Source organism: Rhineura floridana, chromosome 13 (assembly GCF_030035675.1).
Source record: "Rhineura floridana isolate rRhiFlo1 chromosome 13, rRhiFlo1.hap2, whole genome shotgun sequence".
Taxonomy (NCBI): Eukaryota; Metazoa; Chordata; class Lepidosauria; order Squamata; family Rhineuridae; genus Rhineura; species Rhineura floridana.
This window is the reverse complement of record NC_084492.1, coordinates 36,993,123-37,016,043: the sequence shown is the minus strand read 5'-3', so window position 1 is coordinate 37,016,043 and position 22,921 is coordinate 36,993,123. Positions and strand designations below refer to the sequence as shown.

Below are 22,921 nucleotides of genomic sequence, written 5' to 3'. Positions count from 1 at the left end.
CAGGCGCTTTTAATAAACTGATTATTTCTGAGGATGCTGAAGAAGGTGGTTCATTTGGTCTGCAATATTATTCTTTTAACACGTCCAAACTTGCAAACCCCCCCCAATTAAGTCAGTTTTAGGGAGGGGGAAATCATATTTGATCTCAGAAACAAATGAGATCCAAGAAGCATAATGAGTCGTAGTAGCTTCTTGTTGGTTGCTTTCATGTTTCCAACCACTTACCATGATTTTGTCATCTGTTTTCAAGTGTAACGCTCTGATCGCTGAGGGTTAGCACCTTGCATTCTATTTTAAAAAACAGATAAGAGATTAAACAAGGCTCTCCCTGTTATTGATCTTTAGGAGAAGTGGAGACACCTTAAATGGGTGGGGGACTTTTTTAACAGCCTGAGAGCCACACTTCCTCAAGAGCAACCTTACAGGGCCCACATGCCAGAGGCTAAAGCAGTTGGAGCAACTGCACCTTTATAGGGTTAAAGTGCCAGAGGTTTCTATATACACCCTTCACTCCATCCTTCATCCAGTCAAGCAAGAGGTATTTATCACAATTCAAGGAGACCCTCCAACGAAGAAAAAAGTGTTTGAAGAGGGCGTGGAGAAAGGCCACGCCCTGGGAAGAGTTCTGAGGGCCAGGTGGAGAGGGCTAGAGGGCCACATTTGGCCCGCAGGCCTGAGATGCCCAACCCCCACTTGAAGTCCCCTGCTTCTTTTTCTTGTGTCTCCTGGTAGGTAAGCCCCAAGCGCTGCCCCTCGAGTGCAAGGAGAAGCCCACTGGCAGCATCGATGCCTACCTGAAGTCTGCCAACAGCTGGCTAGCCGAGAAGAAAGACATTGCTGAACGGCTCCTGAAGAACACAAAGCCCGAGAACATGAAGGGCTTTTTTGGGAGCTTTGAGAGCAAGCTGAAGGGGCCTGGAGCCAAAAAGCCCGAGTGAGTCCTCTTTGGCTCTTCCCCCCCCCCAGCAGTGGGAGTCACTCCTTAACCAAATCAGGGGGTTTGGAAGAAGGGCCAGCTGCTGCGTGGCTGCTGCTTCTAGCTGACCCAACACCACACGCTTCCTTTGCTTCTAGGGATGGTGAAGAGAAGCCAAGAGAGAGAATCCACAAATCGGGTAGGTAGCATTGGCAAGGGTTTGGTTCAGTTTTGGTTTTTAAACAAATAATGTGTTTGAAGTGCTCTTGGGAAATGGACGTTTCGGCTTCTGGAGAGCCGGAGGCCAAGGCAGGGATCCCGGCGCTGCCCGGTCTGTACCTGAAGGCTGCGTATGTGTGTGCAGATAGATCCCCCTGACCAAGTCTCTCCTCGCTTTGTAGTTTCCCTGTACGGCCCTGAGGAGGAGGAAGAAAAAAGCGGGGAGAAGATATACCTGAACATGCACCTGAAGCAGCAGCCCATCTGGTAAGAGCTCGCAGTGGCTGGTCCAGGAGGGCAATCGGGGCGCTGCCCTACCAGCCTTGCTGTGCCCTCAGCCAATTCCCCCCTGCCTGCCTTCTTCCTTACAACCAGTCCAGAGGGTGGCCTTCCCTGTCTGCTCCCTCTTCCGCCGCCTCAGTGTTGCCCTTTGCAGAGCTCAACAGGGAGGAGGATAGGAAGGAAACTAGAATGAGTTGGCTCTGTCATTGGCTTTGGCGCCACCTACTGTTGGGCTCCCTGCCTTCTGCCCCACCATTCTCAGTGGGCACAAGCCACCACTGGTAAGAGCCTATTGTCTTCAGCCACTTGCTTTCCTGACCAGGGTGCTGAAGTGTGGAAGGCAAGGGAAGCCCCCTCATCCCGGAGGTCCAGCCACAGCCCCATCTGGTGGAAGCTAGCCCATTCCTGCGCTCTTTCTAGCCATGTTCACATAAACACATTGCCGCAGTTTATATAGGCCCAGCACACACATCCTCTCCTTCCCTGTCTTGCAGGCACACCCTGCGATTTTGGAATGCGGCTTTCTTCGACGCGGTCCACTGTGAGAGGCGGAAACGGTCTCCTACCACTAGGTAGGATTTTTAGCTTGCTTTTCTTTTAATTTTAGGAAAGGAGAAATGGGAGTGTGGGATTCGAGAACAGGTCATGATGCTGGAAAGGCCTATTTCATTTGCAAGTGCTTTTTTCTCCTGTTCTCTCTCACTTCTCAGAGGACTGACAGAGCTGTGCCACTTGTGCTAATTTGACAGAGGGCTGTGTTTAGACACCTGATTTGGGTCTGGAAGGAAGCTCCCCCCCCCCCGCGCGTTTGGAAGGAAGACTTTCTCAGCATTTTAGAAAAGAGTTAGCAAAAACCACCCAGCTATTATTGTTGTTGTTATTATTTAGTAAATGTATATCCCACTGTTCCACCCAGTAGAGGTGCAGGGCGGCAATCAACAACACTAAAACACTCTTAAAACATCATAAAAGCAGACATTAAAATAAATTAAAACAAAACATCTTTAAAAACATTTCTTTTTTTAAGCTTTAATAACATCTTAAAAAGCAATTCCAACACTGATGCAAACCAGGATGAGGTCTGTATTTAGCGTATGGTAGCAGCATCCAAGGGGGAGACTGTCACGCAGGAACCTGGGAACAGGGGAGGGGACCCCTCTTCTTGCCTCCAGCTCCTGCGTTGCTGCTTTGGGGAGGGAAGGTTAAAAAGCGACTAATTTCTCTTTCTCTTTCTTGACGTCTCTGTGATCTTTTCTTTTTCTTTCTTTTTTTCTGGCCAATTTTTCCACTCTTCTTTTCTCTCCACCCATACTTCTTCCATGGTCTTAACATGTAACCTTCTGTTGACCCTTTCTGCTGTCACTCCAGAGGGAATGCTGGAGCGGAAGAGGAAACGAGGTGTGTCTGTCCGCCTTTAATTTTCTTACCTTTTCCCCCCCAAAATGGTTACACCGCTGGCTTGCTTTGGGTCCAAAAATCTGCCACTGCGTTTGCATGGTATTCGGCCCAGTGCTGCAGATCCAACTAGCATAGCTTTCCTCAAACTGGGTCTCCCCAGATGTTTTATACTACAACGCCCATCATTTCTGAAAATTGGCCAACCTTGCTGGGGCTGGTGGGAATTGTAGTCCAAAACCACTGGAAGGCACCAGATTGGGAAAAGCTGCTTTAAGGTATGTCTTTAAACACACAAAAGGAGTTTGGGAGGAGTGTTCCCTGTTGATTTCACTCTCTACTCTGGCACACAAGTTTTGCAGGTGTTTAGGCAGCAGCAGGACAAAATTCACTTGATGCTAAACCAGTTGCGAAGCAGCAGGTGCCTCTCTCATACTACTTGTTGATTCTCTTAAAATTAAAACAACACCACAAAAAACCTGTGTTCTGTCACCCTGCTGGAGTCTGCCTAGCCGGCAACAGCTTATCCCTGAATCCCAGTGGCTTGATGACGATGCACAGCTTTTGTATCAACTGCGCATAAGGCAGCCTGCATATAAAGCCTTGGTGCACGATGCTTAAATGAGCGTGGCTTTCCCTCGCCGTTTTCCGTGTCGGCAGCCGTGGTAAGTTTTTGGACACGGGCCCCTTCCGATCTCTGAAGAGTTTGTGATGTAAACATTCTACTTTGAACTTCCCCCTCACCTGTATTTGCATTTGCTTTTGCTGCCTCTGTGGAATATCGTTGCTGCTGCCGCTGCTGCTTGAGAATCTCCTCTCTCCTTCCATTCCTTTATGACCATCTAAATTTAAGTACCTGCTGTCTGTGTAGTGTTTCTTCCCCTCCCCCCTAACTTGTTACTGTTGTACTTAGTTGTGCCCCTTTCGTGCCATATCAGTTAAATGGCTTTTTGTGTGGATTATGATGGAAGGTGGGTTTTCATGTGTCTGGAGCAGCAGGTCCAAAAGGCAAACGATCATAGTCCGTGCGCTAGGTATGGGGTCCGTTGGCTGGTGCCTGTTCGAAAGCATTCCGTCGACTGAACAGGCTGGTATTGAGTCAAGTTCATTCTTTGTCCTCGAGCTGCTTTTACCAATCCAGTTTTTTTGCCCTTGGAAAGAATATTGATTGATACTTTGAAAGGAAATGTCAATAAATTAAAGGAAATGTTGATAAATGGAAGAAAATGACAATTAAAATATTGTTATTAATATCAATATTTTAGATGCAGATTATTTTTAAAAAAATCTGTTTCCAAAAATAGCCGTGGAAAATCACTACATTAAAAAATGAAGCCGCGAAGATAGCAAATAAGAGAATTAATGGAAAATTTGGTACCAATTTCAAGTTGGGCAGAATTCTAGCTCATCTCTAGCATGCTAACACTAGACCTGCGCTTTCCCTGATCGCAGAGAATGGTGGCACCTGATTTTGCCTATATGTGGATCTTTTAGGTTTTGCAGGATGGATTTAAGAGCGTACCTGAAATTTAGCTTTGCATTATTAAACTGGATTAAGGTGCTCTGTGACTCTAGAGCAACAGCTCCACTTTTTAAAAAAAGTAATGACTTTTGGCAGCTAAGAGGTATGAGATAAACAAATGATTAACAGGAAGATGTATAACTACTGTGCAGGGAAATCAGGATGAATGCATATTGTCATATAACGTCCCTGCAAACAACTCAGAACAAATTCTCAATAAAGGCCTAATATAATCTAACCTCCGCGAAAGCTTTATGCAAGCAAATCAGGATGAATGCTCGATAAATGGGTCATCTGAAAGTAGTCCTTGAACTGGTGACCTGTGGGATGGGAGGCAGGGATTTATCCTGTGCACCAATGCCTTGCTCAGGCATGTGCACCATCAGAGAAGCCACTGTGCACCAATAGGCCAGTGTGGGTCAGCTGGCACTCTGTGACCTCTCTGAATGGATAACTCACTAGGAGGAGACTTGCCTCTGCTAAGCTAAAGGATATTATTTGCCTTTGCCTTCCCTGAACCCTGAGCCTGACCCATCTCCTATTTCTTGCAGGGATTGATTTGGGGTTGCATTCTAATCCTTCTGCCACTCTGTGTTCCCATTCAGTGTGACTCCATCTTCTGTGTCCAAGGCCACATTTTGCAATTTCTGTTGCTTTCCTTTTATTTCCTCCTCCTCCTCCTCCTGCATTGACTTCCTTCTTCCTGTGCTTTTCCTTTCACCCCCTTTCACCCCGCTTCTCCTCCTCCTCTTGACATATAGCAAACTTCAGGCAACTTTTTTTTTTCAAAAGGAGACTTATTGGAGAGCCAGTCTCTGGTGAAATCAAGTGATAGAATCCCTCTTAGATTGTGCCTTTGTAGGTGGTGGGCGATGGTATTTTCTAATGTTGCCCTATTTAAAAAGAATCTGTGCGTTTAGAAAACTAGTGCATTAGAGAGAGAGAGAGAGAGAGAGAGAGAGAGGCTAGCCGTACGTTGATGAGCTAGTTCTCTACATACCAGGTTTTGGGGGGTTTGCATGGGGAATGTCACATTAAGAACGTGTAGAATTCTGGTTGCTGCATCTCTAAAACAAAGTCTTGGCAGAACAGAGAGAAGGTTTAGAGGAGGTGCTGTGAGGAATGTCTTCCATTTAGAGATTAGCTAGAAAAGGGTAAGAAACATTGGATGAAAAGGTAAATAATTGTACTAACTTAACATCATGCTCAGATGGACTGAGGGTTGGAAAGAGGAGAGGAGTCATCTGTCTACCTTTCACTGAACTTGGCAGGGAGGGACATGCACTGAAAAATGAGGCTTTGGCATGCATACAGCAAATTCAGTGGCTTCTTTTCTGGTACTTAGTTGACATTTGCAACTCCCACTACCAAAAGTAGTCGTTTATCGAGTTATAAGGGCTAGCTAAATTCATGGATTACTTAGGTGTGTTGCTAGGTAAGTCTCTGGGACTTCTTAGCATAATCCTGAATTATAACTATACATTATTGGAGGCTGGAGAGCAGGAAATGACACAGTTCAGAGTCCTCTGTTGTTTGCTCCTGGGATATCCAAAGCTGGTCAGTGTTCCAGAGAGGGTACATAGCCAGAGAGTCTGTTGGTTCAACAAAATGCCGCTGTTCTTAATTTATATTTTACCTATTTATATCTATCTATTGTTGGTCGTTCCTAAGATGATTGAACGAAACTGATTCACCCTGGAACAGTTGCTTGTTTATTCCTTGGGGGGACAGTTTCAGGAGCAATGCTGCACAGTGCATGGAACAGCCCACCCATGTTAACCAAAGTCGCTTGCTCTGTGAATATCATGAAATCGGCCAAGAACGCATCAGTTCAGTGCTGAGTGGCTGTTTCATATTTATCCACCTTTAAAATATTTTACATTCTTCTGAAAACGGTGGACTCGTGTGGCGGAATTTAACCCTGGGTGACCTTTATTTGAATCCAGTCTCTGCTCTGGGCTTTTGTTCTGTAGCCTTTTGATGCTCTCTCAAAAAGCCTCAGTTTCTCCATCTGTGAAATAGAAATGGAGTAGTCTACCTTATTTGGTATGTTTGAAAGCAAACACCTGATAACATCACAAATTTAAGGGTTCTAAACTTATATGGTGGCTCAAATTTAGGAAAAAAATATTGATCAGGTTTTTAGAAAACAGCTTGAACAGGTTTTTAGAAAAAATTACATTTTACATGCTTACCTTCCTTCCCCCTGCGCATCCCTTGCTACATGTTTAAACTCCCCCCCCCGCTCCTTGCATTTGCTGACCAAGTGAAATGTAGGTTCTAGGGTTGGGTGTAGAATGATGGTGGTGGTGATGATGGTAACTGAGATTTAACAGTGATGACCTTCTTAGAGGTCTGCATTTGGACATTTTGGCTCCCTTTGAAACAAGAGAAGAGTAACCAAGAAAACAAGCCAAAAAAAGTGTGAGTACATAAATGAAAGGGAGACTTTATTTTTATTTTTTTAAAAAACAGCTTTCATCTGGCTTCAGTGATAATAGCTGCTCTAATATCTAACCTGAAGTTAGCAACAGGCAGCCCATGTAACAAATCTGGCCTGCGGGCATTTGCATGTTGGCCCACCCCTTTACTCATTGCCTGCTGCTAACCAACATGGAACAGGAGTGTGTCGAGAGCCTGTATCGACATTGCATGCATCCGTCACTGCTCCTATCAGATCCTACAATTTTGGCAAATGTTGAATGTGTGTGTTGCTGGCGTGTTGGTTTTCCTGGTGACAGGATCTGTTCTTATATTTGCAGGGAGAAATGGTGTCACATGACCCAAGAGGAGCGGGACGATAGTCTGCGGTTTAATGAGAATATCACCTTTGGCCAGTTGGGGTAAGCCAGCCAGGAGGAAACTGATCTGCCCCTGCAAGGAGCTTCCTTTCTTTAAAAACTTAAAATTAATTTACATTACTCTGTTTAAAATACCAGTATAAATCACATTGTTTATCATAATGATTTCTTTTGAAATCTATACGCTATGACGTGTAAGAGAGAGAATTTAGTGTAACGTATTGATTATGTTTGTTTGTTCCCAGTATTTTGTAAACCAGCCTTCACCTGAACCTTCCAGGACAGGAGATACATAAAACTTAAAAGCATAATTAACAGTAATGCAAAGCTCTATCAATCAAACAATGTGCATACCATAACTTTGGAGTAAAACCGTGTGTGTGTGTGAGCATACAACGTAAATTGTCTCCCTGTAGCATTATTATTATTATCAATTACTTACCTGCCGTTCATACTGATGTCCCAGGGCCTGTTGCAACAATTTACAACTTAAAACAATTTACGATCACAAAAATTGGATAGGTCCTTAGGTAGGTAGGTAGGTAGGTAGGTAGGTAGGTAGGTAGGTAGGTAGGTAGGTAGGTAGGTAGGTAGATAGATAGATAGATAGATAGATAGATAGATAGATAGATAGATAGATAGATAGATAGATAGATAGATAGATAGATAGATAGATAGATAGATAGATAGATAGATCCTCTGCTGTGATCCCCATCTCTCGTAGAAGCTAATCTTACTCACTTTTTAAAATACACTTGTGGAATGAAAGATGAGATGTGGGGTTGACCACCAGCTTAGATTTTAAGAACTGTTGTGTCCCTTAGCTAAGAAATGATGACCACAAAACTTGTAAAAGCACCACTGACAGGGGAAAAAAAAGAGAGAACGAAGCTCTGACTGTTTGATGAAAAATTTATTTCAGGATCCATGCATTTTGGAATGGCTTTGCAATTCTCATTGAGTGCATGAACTGCTATTGTAACGCGGATTGTTGTAGGCCTCACTCACATGTAACACAAAGCCAAGCCACGGCTAAGTCTGAATGAGCAAGCATGCTGGTGGCCGGAGTGCAACTGACTGCCTCTTCACTCCTCCCGCTGCCACCATGCTACCAGGAGGTAAGCCATGGTTTGGCTTAGAGTTACATATGAACCCAAGCTCATACTTTGTCACCTCCTCCTTGGCTACAGTTTGTGGTTTCTTTGCAGTGAGACAAACCACGAGTCTCCTGCGTGGATACTAGGGGTCAGGAAAGCCATGCAGCCTTTCCTCATGTGATGTCCCTTCAATGTATATAATGTGTGAAGGGGGGAGGCATCATCATCACCCTCATAAAAAATGTTTTTAAAAGGAGCAGACAGGTTATGCCCATGGAATTTTAGCAGGTGCATAGCAAGCTGCCTCATACCAAGCTAAATTATCTCTCCATCTCTAGACTATAGTCCGCCTAGCTGTTTCAGACCATCAGAGTATTTGTCCATCTGGTCTCTGACTGGCAGCAGCTCTCAAGTGTAGAGACATCTTTGCCATCCCTTGCTCCCTGATCTTTGTAAGTGGAGATGCCAGGAATTGTACTGGGGACCTACCACACAGCTAAGCTGGAAGGACTGGATGCGGACCAATAAAATGAGGCTAAATCTTGAAAAGCCAGAGGTGTTACGTGTCCAGAGTTCTCATGTCCGAGAGGTGGGGAGATGGCCTGTTCTGGACACGGTTGCACTCCCCTGGAAGGAGCAGGCTCGCAGCTTGGGGGTACTCCTAGATCCAACATTGTCACTGGAGGCTCAGGTAGCCTCAGTGGCTAGTAGTGCCTTTTTCCAGCTAGTTTCGGATAGTTCGCCTCCTTTGGCCCCTTTTGAACTGAGATGACTTGGCCACAGTATTCCATACTCTGCTAACTTCCAGATTGGATTATTGCACTGCGCACTACATAGGGCTGCTCTTGAAGGCGACTTGGAAATGTCAACTGGTCTCAACTGCAGCAGCCAGATTGCTGGCTGGTGTTCCCTTTAGATCTCATGTAACCCTTGTTTTGAAACAGCTGCATTGGTTGCCAGTTTGTTTCTGGGTCCAGTTCAAGATGCTCATGTTAGTGTTTAAAGCCCTAAATGAATTAGGTCCCAAACATCTGAGAGATCACCTCCTTCCCTACAGACCCTCTGGGGTGTTGAGATCAGCGAGCGGGTCTTTTTGGTAGTTTCACCACCCTTGTAAGATCAGGGTGACGGTGGCCCAGGAAAGAGCATATTCTGTTGCAGCCCCTAAGTTCTGGCATTCCCTCCCCACAGAGGCGTGTCTGGCACTTTCACTGTACGGTTTTCGGCAACTGCTGAAGACCTCTTTGCTATGGCCCTCAACACCTGAGGTGTATATTTTTAGGAACTATTTTTGGTGGTGGTGTGATTTTAAGTTGTGTTTCATTTTTTTTAATGATGTGTTTAAACTGTTGTAACCTACCTTGGAGCCTCAAGGTAAAAGGTAGGTTGTTGTTGTTGTTGTTGATGATGATGATGATAATAATAATAATAATAATGTACTCTTTCCCAAAATATTCTTACGCCCATTTCTTCTCCCTGCTGCAGCACTTTCACCCATAATATGTTGGCTTTTGGTCTGAACAAGAAGCTTTGCAATGACTTCTTGAAGAAGCAGGCAGTGATTGGCAACCTGGATGAAGGTAGGGTCATGTATAAGAGGCTGTGTGGGGCGGGGGAGGCTTAAGCAAGGATCCGCTCCGAGGGGCCAAGAGGAGAATTGAAGAAAGCGAGGGCATCCCCTTGAGGATTTGTGAGCTCCGCATTCAAGCCATTTGCTATGCCTTAGAATTAGCCGGGGGGGGGGGAGGGAGATGGTTGTCCAGAAGGGCAGTCGAAGGCAAGGGATTCTATATGCAAAAAAGTATGATGAACCAATTGACTCAGTCCAAGGATTTCGGCTTATGCAACAGAATATTTCCTTCCTCTCCTCTCCTCTCTCTGCGCGTGCCCTGCACCCTCCTGACATCTGCTCTGGAGGATTGAGGGAACCACCAGAACAAATTTAGAGGACTTGAGGCTTGGGGGGGGTAGTTCCATTCACAAGCAATGGGGAGATAATTTAACTTAATGTTTCCTATGTACCTGCTAAATTTCCATGGGCATAATGTGCCTGCTTCTTTTAAAAGCATTATTATATATATATTATGGGTTTGTCTCTTGTTTTCTGAAACACTGCAAATGTATTTCCAGAGTGTAGCCCAGATTCCCAACAGCTCTAAACCCTCTACAGAACATAAGACTGAAGAACATTGGAGTCCCTGCTTGATCAATCCAAAGCTCCCTCTGATCTGGCATCTGTTTCCCACAGTGACCAACCAGATGCTTTCAGGAAGTAGAGCAGGAGGACATTAGCCAGAGTTTGTCCCCCCAGCAATCACAGATATACTGGCTCTATTCCTGAAGACCTATTCCTGAAGAATAGACCTTTCCTCATCCCTCCATGAATTTATCTAGCCCCTCTTTTAAAGCCATCTAAGCAGTGGCCATCACTGCATCTTGTAGCACCAAGTTCCGCAAGCTGATTTTTAGCATTCGCTGCCAAATGTGCAAAGGGGCCTGTGAGAACATGTGAGGCTACCTCTGCCCCCTTGATAACAGCCTCCTGTCTGTAAGCAATCCTCCTGAGCCTATGCGTGGTCAGCTGAGTCTTGCCAATCAGGGTCCCTGTCTCTGAGTTGGAAATTACCCGTGTGATGGAACTGTCTCCCCCCCTTTAATCTCAGCCAATCTTGCATCAGCTCAGGGGTGCTGCTGGGACACAGGGTGTCATTGAGGGTTGGGAGCCAGGTCTGCACATTCCCGCACACCCCTTTGTGTGTTGGACAGTGAACCCCAGCATAGGTCTCTTGTGTGAAGAACTTCCTTTTGTCTGCCCTGAATGTGCTGCCAAACAATTTCATTGGATGATCCCAAGTCCTCTGTGCATTTTGAAACAGCAGCTCTTTCCATGCAGAGGTGGCTCACACTGTTTTGGAGCATTATTGTTTGCTGAATGTTAAATATTTGGCTTGGGACCACAATACCTGATGGAACGCCTCTCCCGATACAAACCCACCCGTACACTACGTTCAAGATCAAAGGCCCTCCTCTGGGTGTCTACTCCAAGGGAAGCTCGGAGGGTGGCAACAAGGGAGAGGGCCTTCTCAGTGGTGGCCCCCAAATTATGGAATAATCTGTCTGACGAGGTGCGCCTGGCGCCAACACTGTTATCTTTTCGGCGCCAGGTCAAGACTTTCCTCTTCTCCCAGGCATTTTAGCACGTGTTTTATACTGTTTAAATGTTTAAATTGTGTTTTAAATTGTTTTTATAAGATCTGTTTTAAGTTGTATAAGTTTTAATGTTTTTAGTTACTGTAAACCGCCCAGAGAGCTTCGGCTATGGGGCGGTAAAATAAAAAAATAAAAAATAAATATTTGTACACCACTTTTCAAGAAATGATCATAAAGGAAGGAATCTTGAGAATGGCACTGTCCAGCATTTAAAACATCACAAAATCCATAAGATAGGACAATACTAGAGCATCAAACTCCTGTAGATCAGAGCAGAAAAATACAAATGGCGTCCCCAGTGGTAAAAAAACACAATTAACGAAACATCTGACCATTCCCTGCCATCAAAATCTGCCACTGACTTTCAGCACCCATACTGTATTGCATTCTCTCTCCTCCTTGAGTGGAATAGTTTCTGCTAACTTGAAACGAGGCGTTTCTCTCCAGCACTGCCCCTAACCTGATCCCATCCTCTGAGCCCCTCCACGTTGCTTTGTTTCTGCAAGATATCATTGACACAATCTTAACGTATTACTGGTGGATTTTTGCCGAACCATCCACATATCATTCCACATTTTAAGTTGTTCTGCAGTGCTTTCCCACTGATCTTGCATTATTGCAGTGATTATTAGTATTAGTATTGCAAATAGTATAATAATTATTGCAGAAATCATTGCTGTAGTGCAGCAAAAGAGAAACAAAATATAAACGGTTAACTTTTGTGGTGTAAAAAGTTACAGGATTTCAGCAGGAAGCTAGAGGACATGCCCTAATTGCAAACGAAGCAATATGCCCAACCCGAAAGTTTTACAGGCACAAACGGTATTGAAAGCACAGTGGTGTATGGCTGCACTGACAGCATCATGAGCACAAATCATCATAAATGCCAATTAAAAAGGGCATCTGGAGGAGCCCTCTGTCTCTCCTGAAATCTGAATTGCATTGTCTCTCTGTTTACAGAGCAGTACAAGCTGCTTAGTGATCACATTGAACAAATGGCCGCCGAATAGCATCGATGCAAACTGCCCCCTGCATTCTGGAACCGAGAGAGGGAAGCCATTGGGGGTGAAAGGGTGGGAAAACCCCATCTCTGAAACTACCTGACACGTAAACGATGGGCTTTTGAAAACGAAACAGGAATGAAACCCAACAGATGCTGTGTTAAACCTGCATGATCGTCTTCAAACCACGTAGAGCTGTGTCGCGCAGCCCATTAGAAGTAACAGCTCGGCAATCCAAGACATCCGCCCCTCTTTTGCTGCCTCCTTCCCTTATGCCTTGTTCCCACGGACTGTGACTGAACAAAGAGACTTCTGGGGAAATCTGCATACGAGGCAGAGAGCCAGTAACGACAGGAGAGTCCAGCAAGTTCATAACAGAGGATGGTTGAGCTTTTTAGAGAGCCTTGCCTCTCTCTCACTCTGCATTGCTGCCACTGAATGTTTTTTATGTGCCCAAAGGCTGCAAAGCATGAAGATAGATGTGTGCGTGTAAGAGATGTAGGAAGGGGTGAGTGGGTGGGACGGAGGGCAGTCTCCCTAGTTGCTATTATTACTCTGGAAGGCCAGTGAAAGGAAAACAAGGAGTTCTGTAAGCCCAGGAGGCCAGATGCAAATCCTGATGGGAGTTATAGCTTGAAAGTCCTAGATTCTTCCCCCCCCCTTTAGTTTTCACAAGTTTTTTTTTGCAGTATGTCTAGATGCAGGGAGCTCTGATCCGACAAAGAATGTTTTGCCAGGCGCTTTGCATTGCCTTGCCTTGCCCAGATATTTGCTACAGAGAAAGGCCCCAGTAATGTTGTCGACAGGGGTGCCCGCCTCCTTCAAATGGTCTGACAGATGGAACATCCTGGTGTACACAACCACATATCTGGCTGGCAGTGTCAGTTCAGAGCTATATGACCTTTCTTTGTTTTGAGCCTGAACCTTTTCGAGTCCTTGCTACCCATCTGGGTGGTCAAAGTGAAACTTGCAGGGAATTGTCAAGGCAGACCTCTGCTGCTATTCAAGTTTTTGTTAAATAAACGATGGTCAGCAGAGGTAGTGAATCTTGGTAGTGGCTGGTGGTCACCTAAATGCTGTTCATCTTGAGATTTTGAGAAGATTGCTCTGTGCCATCTAATGCAGCTTTTATAAGAATCCAACCCATTTGCCCATTTTTTAAAAAACAAACAAACCATGAGTTGATGTCTTTGTGTGATTCTTCTCAGTGATGTGATGTGATAATTGAGGATTGTGACTCTGTCTTTTAGGGCTATCTAGGTTGCAAAGTTTGTCCGGAGGATGCAGAGCGGTTGTATTCTGAACACTCATTTGAGTGTTCACAAGGTTCCTTTGATAGTGGTGGTGAATCAGCCTGGATGGTTTGGTAAGGGGAGGTTGTGTGAATGTGCCATTGGATGTACTCTTTTGATACTTTCAAAGACCCGGCTGTATACCCTGGTGCACTGAAGTGCAGGTATCGGAAGCTAACAATAGCTTCTTATCCCATGGTAAATCTTTTGCTTCTACGTGACTGTTAGGGTACATCCACGCCACAGACTTAAATCACTTGTAAAGCACTTGTGTTGTTTGGGCTTACACTGAAGAACCTTGGGCTTTGTAGATTTATTGAGGGAGTTTAGATTTTTCTGTCAAGAAACCCCTAGCGCCTTTTACAGAACTACAATCCCTAAGGTTTAAGTTTGTGGCATGGATGCCCCTTTGGCTGCCTTGAGAGAAATTGGGATGTGATGAAGGACTCTTTTCCCTGTGTGCATGCATATGTGTTTCCCAGCAGCTTCCAAAATGATTTGTCTTAATTCTTGCAGATTTGGTTTTCAAGTCCCTGCAGTTTCCCTTTGTGTCCAGGAGAGGGTGCCCGGGGAGCATGTTTTGGGATAGTCGCCTGTTCTATTCTGGATAAAGAATTCTTGAGAAGAAGGGAGTGTTTTTGACAAATTGCCTGTGGCCCAACTCCTGCCTCCTCTACCTTCTTCTGGTCCCGTGCCATAACTGACGATTTTGGATTCCGAACAAGGCTAGCTGTCTGTGCTTAATGGGGTGTGAGAAGGAGAGATGGAGTCCTCCTTTTCTGGAACGGACTGTGTGCTTTGACCCTGTGTTTCCTGTACTTTCAAGTTCCCATTTCTTTACTTTTCAGTTTGCACCATTTCTTCCTCAGTTTTCTGTAACGACATTGTATTTGGTAGCGATCAATAAATGATTCATGACCTTGGTTTAGCAAATAGCAAGGACTATCCCATTCCAGATGTGTTCAGTCCCTTTGCCTCATCTGCCTTTCCCTCAGTCATTCTGTTTTTAAAATGATGGGCTTCAAAGCCTAAAAACACATCGTGGTTCAGGGTCTGTATAACAGGGAGAGCCAAGATGGTGCCTTCTAGATGCTGGTCTCCAGCTCCCATCTGTCACAGCAGTCAGCACAGCCAGTGGTCAGGGATGATGGGAGTTGTAGCCGCAGCAACTTCTGGAGGGCACCCCATTGGCTACTTCTGCTGTATAAGCATTCCAAGACGTTGGTTTCTGCATTTATTGATTCAGGGTAAAACCTCCCACATCTGAAAAAGGCCCCTGCTGACTTGAATGTCCACAATGCCGAAGGAAGGCAAGAGTGCATTTTCCCCTCTGCAGTGAAGCGGTTGTGTGAACCTTCTACCATAGGCTCGCATCTGTTTGGCACATAATTAAAAGCTTTCAAGAAGCATGTTGAGCAATAAACATTCCAGGCCGCTGCCTGTTTCACACGGCTGCTTTGCAATGAGAATGCTACAATACTCACCCTGCGGACAGGGTGTGTGAGAATCAAGAAGTGTGCATTTCCAAATGGCTTTGGTGGGGGTCTCTTCCTAACTGCTAATGGACACAAGTTCAAGAAAGATGGAAGGAAACTGTCTATCCTCCCAGTGAAAGCTACAGGTCCTTATTAATCTTCTATGCATATCGTCATGTGGCATTTATACCTTAATCCTTCAGGACTCTTGTACAAAAGTGTTAATGTGTATCTTTTTTTCCTAATTATGCTCTTGATTCTTGAGAGTGTGTCTTTGTGTGTTGGTGGGTCAGGGGAAAGCACTGAGCCAAATGGGAACAGGGACCACCATCTTTGTTCCAAGGGGGTTAACTGATGTGAATGTTGTCTACATGTAGGTGCATTTCCAGGCACTCCTGCTTTTTGATGACCAAATCAAAAGTCTCGCTTTTATGGAGGGGAAAGGGGGAGGAGCTTCCAGGGAGAAGTAATTGTATTGGCTGGAACTGAAAGATGGACATCTCACGACAGCAAAAATGTTGTTCTTTTTCCGCTGCTGAATTTTTGTTAATGTGTAACTTAAAGGGGTCTTTCCTCTCTTGTATGTCTCTTGCCTGTCCAACCCCCTGGCCCCAAATCAAGCTCTGATTCTCTTCCAACACTAGAAATATCTAGCTGTGAAGACTCTTTTTGTTAAGAGATATCTAGAACCCTCATATAATGTAAATGTAAACCTACCGTTTCAGTGTCTCATTTCCATATAGCTAATTGTGGGATTCATTGGAGTTTTAGATGCTGTGTTTGACTGTTTTATATATGATGAGATATATTCACCCAGGTTTTGTTGTTTTGTACACAATGTGCTGCCACGTTCTGATGTGATGGGTGCAATTGTGTGAGGACTGACACGTTGTGCCGCGATTTTGTGATTTAGTATTCTTTGTGGAATATTGTTGTTTTTAAATTCGTGTACTGAAAGCATTTCAAGTCCTGGTGATGAAAGGACTGGGAAAGTGAAATAAAAACTTTTTTTTAAAGCTCCACACTGACTTCAGACTCTCTTTCATATTGCGCATGTGCATTTTATTCCATAATTATTTTGGTATTCTCAGGAAGGAGGAATCTGTCAATGCCACTTTCAAGTTCCCATTTCTTTAATCTTCAGTTTGCACCATTTCTTCCTCAGTTTGCAATTTTTGCACTCCCCACTCATGCACACGCATGTGTCTTTTTGTACTAAGGAAGGTAATGGGAAAATGCACTGGAATAACCCTTGTTTGATGCAACGCCGTATAACCTTCTCGCAAAAAATATTGGAATGAATGCTCAATAAACAGCCTACATTGTCTAACATTCCCATGCAAACTTTGTGCCAACAAATGTTCAATAAACAGGTCACCTGAAAATGATCTCAGAGGCGGTAGCTGCCAACGTTCTGGTTCAATCCCAGTAACCTGTTAACAGCCAGTTAGTTTCCTTTTGTGTAGGAGAAGCCACACCCGGCATGGGTTACTATGGATGCCCTTCTCTGTACACAGACTCAGGCCATCCTGTCTTGCCCAGGCTTCCTGGTCCACAACTCCTTTCCCCACAGAGAAAATAAATCTGGGGAAGAAATACAGTACCCTAGGGAAGCGCACGAGCGAGCATGGCTCTTCTCTCGGCCAGCTTGCTGCTCTGGCTCTGCTTGCTTTATCTCCCTCGCTGCTCTACTCCTCAAATCATAGGGGACATGCCTGCTTCGTCTGGCCCGCCAGGGAAATGCGGAGCCGAAAAATTCCTCAATATTGAGACAGGCCAGTGTGCCTTGTGCGCCCAGAAGCAGGTGAAGAGCCCTGATGGTGAGTGGCAAATGGACACACAAGAAGAGGCTGCAGGGAAAGGGGGGGTGTTAGAAAGAGAAATCTCTTGTTCCAAAAAGAGAGGGGATTGGCTTGTTTTTAAATCTACCTTTTAACTGCAAGCACTTGGTGTATTCTGGTCTTGTTTAATGAACATTAAATATGCACAACTGGCAAAGCTCAGGCTATAAGTGAAGGGAGGGCTGGTTTTCTAGGAGTTTTCCATAGCTTGGTGGTGGAGCATCTGCCTTGGGTGCAGGAGTTCCCCAGTTCAATCCCCAGCATCTCTAAATAGGACTGGGAGAGATTCCCTGCCTGAAACCCTGGAGAGCTGCTGCCAGTCAGTGTAGACAATAGTGAGCTAGATGGACCAATGGTCTGTCTCAGTATAAGGCAGCTTCCTGTGTTGTAGGCATCTCACAGAATTACAGTTCCAAGGCTTTTCAAGTTGCAACTTTTTAAACAGTGTTTTTGGTGTGGATTTGCCCAGCAAAAGAGAATGACAGACACCAACATTCAAACAGGGACCATCAAGGCTTTATTTTGGTCCAGCTCTCAAGTTTGAGTGTTTCCACCCCACCCCCTCCTTATCTCATGGCTGAAATCATTAATGCTCATTCTGAAGCACAGGTTTTCCTGTACATTGTTGTTGTTGTTATGTGCCTTCAAGTTGATTACGACTTATGGTGACCCTATGAATCGGCAACCTCCAACAGCATAGTGTGCAGCTATTTCAGCCTGCATTGCAGCCACTCGTCTATGAGGACTAGTAGCTTTTTATTCTTATTTTTTTAAATCAACATTCAGGCATTTGCCTAATGCCTAGCAATACACTTTTTAAGGCACAAAGCAAAATATTGAGGGGTAGAATATTTTCCCTTGCCCTTCTTGGCTTATTAAAGCTTGTCGAGGGGGGTTGACCAAGTGGATCCAGGGTATGGCCAACGTGTCGTTGCGGGAGGGAATGGTTCTAGCTGCCCACTCTGGACCCATTGGTTTGTGACAACTACCACCCGGTCGCAAATACCCCCGTTTTAGGGAAGGTGATCGAGAGGGTTGTGGCGCAGCAATTGCAAGTACTCTTGGATGATTATCTTGACCCATTCCAATCTAGGTTCAGGCCTGGCTATGGGACTGAATTGGCCTTGGTCGCCCTGATGGATGACTCTTATCGGGAGGAGGACAGGAGGAGTGCAACCCTGTTACTCTTACTTGATCTCTCAGCGGCTTTTGATAACATTGACCGTGGTATCCTTCTGGGCCAACTTGGTGAGCTGGGTATTGGAGGCACTGTTTTGCAGTGGTTCCAGTCCTAGCTCCAGGGTCATTTTCAGAGAATAGCATTGGGTGATTGTCTTTCAGCCCCCTGGTAGTTGTTTAAGAAGTTTTTAAAGCTTTTTTTTTTAATGTTTTTAAAGATGTTTTGTTTTAATATGCTTTTAAAGTTGTTTTAATGTATTTTAATGTATGTATTTATGATGTTTTGGAGTGTTTTTAGTGTTTTTGTTTGCCGCCCTGGGCTCCTACTGGGAAAAAGGGTGGGATGTACATTTTGATGATGATGATGATAGAATTAGATAGCAGAAAGCTGGATATTGCCATTCTTGACTTTCTGTCATGCTGTTCCTCTTTGTAGGCTTGGGGTGCATTTGCATAGCTGGACTGAATGGGACAAATGAGCGACTGCACCCTCTTGACTGCCGCAGCTGTGTAAGAAAAAATGCATCCCTTCGTCATTCCTTTTTCTCTTATGCAGGCAGGACCTTTTGATGTTGACTGTTCTGTCCCCCACCCCCACCCTCTCCTCTCCTTCAGAGCAACCTGCCACCCAGCACCCTGTGGGAGTCCATGTTCCTTGATGCCAGTTTCCTGGCTTGCAACGTAAGTGATTTTTTTGTGGCTTTGGTTCAGTATCCTGGGATTCTCCTTATGGCTTTGGTTCCCAAACTTTTCCCTCCACAGACTGCTTGAAAATTGCTAAGAGTCTTCGCGCTGATCACTCAGTGATTTTCCTGCCTGTTGTAGCAATTGTAATGCGCTGTGCTAGATGATGCAATTTTTAATTGTGTTTTTACTGATTCTGTTATTTCTTACATAATTGCATTTTATTGTATTACAATTGGAATTCCGTATAACTCAAATTGTAATACAATATATAGGAACGAAAAGAAGCAACAAAAATACAATTAAAAATCAATCTGGATATTTAATGCGACGGATGTGCCGCCTTCCATCTTCAACCACAAATCCACAGATACACCGCAGATGACCTGCATGAACTTACAGGCTACTGGTAGTCTGTGGATCATAGTTTGGGAACCCTCTGCCCTAAAATAAATCGGACTTCAAAGAAATCACTCCCATGAGTTGGCTGGCAGAATTTTTATTTATTTATTTGTAAAGGTGGTGTACAGAAATGGTTTTCCCCCTCCCAATTTTATCCTCACAACAATCCTGCGAGGTAGGTTAGGTTGAGAGGCTGTGACTGGCCCAAAGTCAGCCCGTGAGCTTCATGGCTGTGGCCTCTCCCAGGTCCCAGTTGATGCTCTAACCACTACACCACAAGATTGGAGCTCTGCAGCCTTTTGAAAGTGCCTCTCTGCACTCCCTAGAGCCAGTGTGGTGTAGTGGTTAGGGTGTTGGAGTAGGACTTGGGAGACCAGGGTTCAAATCCCCACTGAGCCATGAAGCGTCAGTCCTAAGCATGCTTACTTGAAAGTTGGACTCCACCAAAATCAATAAGGCTAACTTCAAAGAAAATACGTTTAGGGTAGAACAGTGAAACAATGTTGTCATTATTACATTTTTTACCCACCCCTCACCAAAAGGTCCCAGAGATGGTTGCAACTGTAGGTCTCAGGAAATGCTGGACTGGGACCTGAGAGGCCAGGGTGCAAATCCCCACTCAGCCATGAAGCTCATTGAGTGACCTTGGGCCAGTCACTGCCTCTCAGCCCTAACCTCTACCTCACAGGGTTGTTGTGAGGATAAAATTGAGGGGCGAGAACCATGTTTGTACATCACCTGGAGCTGATTGGAGGAAAGGTGGGATATAAATGCAATAAATAAACTAGCCATATCATCTGAAGCTATCTTACACCCGGCCAGACTATTTGCCTGTATAGGCTGGCAGAGGCTCTCCAAGTTCTCAGGCAGACAGAGTCTTCCCCATCACCTGCCACCTGATCCCTTTAGCTGATCGTGCTGGGGGCTGTACCTAGGACCTTCTGCAGGAGTTCAAGGACATATTTCAGCTTGGCAAAAACAGCCAAGGATGGTGTGAAGCAGGGCCTCAGGTTCCCCTTCCTTGGTTCACCGTCTTTGTCAGTGTGCTTCGGACTGACTTGCATGTCATCCGCTGCAAACTGCTGTCCCAGGTGATCATTTGCTCATGCATGCTGTGACAGCCATTCTCCTGCATCTGTAATCTGCTTTAAACTCCAGTACCAAACAGAGTCTCCAGCAGTGAGCTTTGCGTAGGTTCCCTCTGAATTCAGAAGCCCTTCTTGCCCCAGCTCTCTTTCCAGCTAATAAGGAAGATCTCTTCCTTGTTCCCTTCACTTTTTGATTTTCCTCTCTCCAGAACACCTGCAATGTGACGGCCTGCCAAATTCTCACCAACATGGTCATTTTGGAAGCATTCTTTTTACAAAACAGGGCCTACGACCTCTACAGGAAGACCAAGTGAGTATCCAAGGGCCTGTGTTGAATCCTGGGGCAAGGCAGTATCTGCTAGCTAAGTGTTCTGTTGTGGATGTTATAAATTGCCACCTTCAGAGCTCTGCTTCTGCAAGGCGAGTCTCAATGACATTTGAGAGGAGTGTAGGTGAAAATCAGTGCCTCCTAAGGTATTGAGCAGGTCTTGTTAAAACTACCTGCCTGCCTAGGGATATTGCATGCAGAAGGAACGGATAAAAACCAGAGAGAAGGCTTGCAAAAAGGAGCTTGGGCCAAGATGTTAGCTTCTAAAACTTGGAGAGGCAGATAAACATGCCACTCTGGGGTGGCCACTTTATAATCATTATAAATAAGTAAGATGCTTCATGTTGTTCTTGCCGTCGTTATCATCCATTTGTAACTTAGTGCATACAATTTATTTATTTATTTAATTTATACCCTGCCCTTCCTCCCAGTAGGAACCCAGGGTGGCAAACAAAAAAACTAAAAACACTCCAAAACATCATCAAAACAGACTTTAAAATATATTAAAGCGTCTTTAAAAACATCTTTAAAAAAAAAAAATCTTTAAAAAATCTTAAGCAATTCCAGCACAGACACAGGCTGGGATAAGGGCTCTACTTAAAAGGCTTGTTGAAAGAGGAAGGTCTTCAGTAGGTGCCAGAAAGATAACAGAGATGGCACTTGTCTAATATTTAAGGGGAGGGAATTCCAAAGGGTAGGTGCCACTACACTAAAGGTCTGCTTCCTATGTTGTGCGGAATGGACCTCTTGATAAGATGGTATCTGCAGAAGGCCCTCACCTGCAGAGCACAGTGATCGACTGGATATATAAGGGGTAAGACAATCTTTCAGGTATCCTGGCCACTAGCTGTATAGGGCTTTGTACACTAAAACCAGAACCTTGAATGTAGCTCAAACTGTAAGAAACAAATAAAAAGGGTTGCTTCCACTGTTAGTTCTACTCAAAGTAGGCCCATGGCCAAAGATGAGGGATGATGACAGTCCAATGACATCTGTAGGGCACCAGGAAGGGAACGGCTGATTTAGGGCCAAATTAGATGTCACACCATAAGAACAAAAGAATAGCCTGCTGGACCAGACCAGTGGCCCATCTAGCTCATCATCCTGTTCTCACAGTGACTAGCCAGATGCCCCAATGGGAGGCCTTCAAGCTGGACCTGAGCGCAAGTGCACTCCCTCCTCCTGTGGTTTCCAGCAACTGGTATTTGGAAGCGTGCTGTCTCCATCTATGGAGGCAGAGCACAGCCATCACAGTTTAGTTTCCACTGATAGTCTTTTCCTCCATGAATTTGTCTAATCCTCTTTTAAAACCATCCAAGTTGGTGGCCATCACTGCCTCATGTGGGAGTGAATTCCACATTCATGATATATTACTTTTTAAGAGTAAACTGCAGTTTTGAAGAGTCTGATCTACACAGGGGGTTGGCATTGGGGGCTTTCATCCTTCACTCTGTGCTGCAGTCCCGGTCTGGATTAGGGGGCCCATGGCTGTTGTGGGGTGGGGGGAACTCCCCTTCTCTCTGATGGGACCTTTTCCCCTAATGCAAACAGCAGCTGTGAGGTTATATGGTGTGAACTGGCATCACTTCTCATTTGGTCCTTAGAGTCTTTCTCTGTATGGGCAAATTTCTGCTTCCCAGAGTATCCCCACTGGACTTTTTTTCAGAAGCCAAGAACTTCCGAAGCTGTGGTATGGTAGTCTTGGAGGAATATCCCCCCGGATGGTTTTCGGAAAGACTTCTAAGGCAAGTCAAAGCAGACATTTGGTGTGGGCAGTGTTAGAAAAAGAGTAAGAGAAAAATACTAAAGACAATAATTAGTACTGAGACGGAGCTTTACAGAATGTCCCGGGAGTTTCGCATCCAACCAGCTCTTTTCTCTTTGGACCAGTGCTGCTGATCCAGAGACTGCAAAATTGAATCCACTTGCAGCTAATTGGAAGTAGTTGTGTTGCAGAGATGGATCAAGTTACCTGCCTCAAAACTTCTGCCAGGGGCTGGGGGGGAAAAGTAGCCACAGTGTCCACATACGTTCGTTCGTTTATTTACGGTCATAAACCAGTACAAAGCAACAAAATACACAATTGATACTAAACAATTTAAAACAACAACAATCGTTTACGGGAGTAAAATCAATGGTAATTAAAAGACCAACACTCAAGGTTGTGCGGGCAATTGAGCCAGGAGTGC

At 44.9% G+C, this 22,921-nt stretch overlaps 2 protein-coding genes across 3 annotated transcripts in view; both read left to right on the top strand.

Moving 5' to 3' along the window:
• Nucleotides 1-16,232, top strand: part of KIAA0513 (KIAA0513 ortholog) — a 57,769-nt gene extending 41,537 nt beyond the window's left edge. For both annotated transcript variants that reach the window (XM_061594135.1, XM_061594134.1), the window contains exons 6-12: nt 733-934; nt 1,075-1,115; nt 1,318-1,402; nt 1,912-1,989; nt 7,097-7,177; nt 9,718-9,812; nt 12,403-16,232. In XM_061594135.1, coding sequence (XP_061450119.1) covers nt 733-934; nt 1,075-1,115; nt 1,318-1,402; nt 1,912-1,989; nt 7,097-7,177; nt 9,718-9,812; nt 12,403-12,452 — 632 coding nt within the window. In that variant the 3' untranslated portion in view covers nt 12,453-16,232. The remainder of the gene's footprint in view (nt 1-732; nt 935-1,074; nt 1,116-1,317; nt 1,403-1,911; nt 1,990-7,096; nt 7,178-9,717; nt 9,813-12,402) is intronic.
• A 456-nt stretch (nt 16,233-16,688) lies between these two features.
• The window catches only part of LOC133369111 (meckelin-like), a 39,559-nt gene continuing 33,326 nt past the window's right edge, over nt 16,689-22,921 (top strand). The window contains exons 1-5 of the mRNA XM_061594019.1: nt 16,689-17,030; nt 18,667-18,740; nt 18,846-18,911; nt 20,614-20,714; nt 22,399-22,477. Of these exons, the coding sequence (XP_061450003.1) occupies nt 16,838-17,030; nt 18,667-18,740; nt 18,846-18,911; nt 20,614-20,714; nt 22,399-22,477 (513 nt within the window). The 5' untranslated portion in view covers nt 16,689-16,837. The remainder of the gene's footprint in view (nt 17,031-18,666; nt 18,741-18,845; nt 18,912-20,613; nt 20,715-22,398; nt 22,478-22,921) is intronic.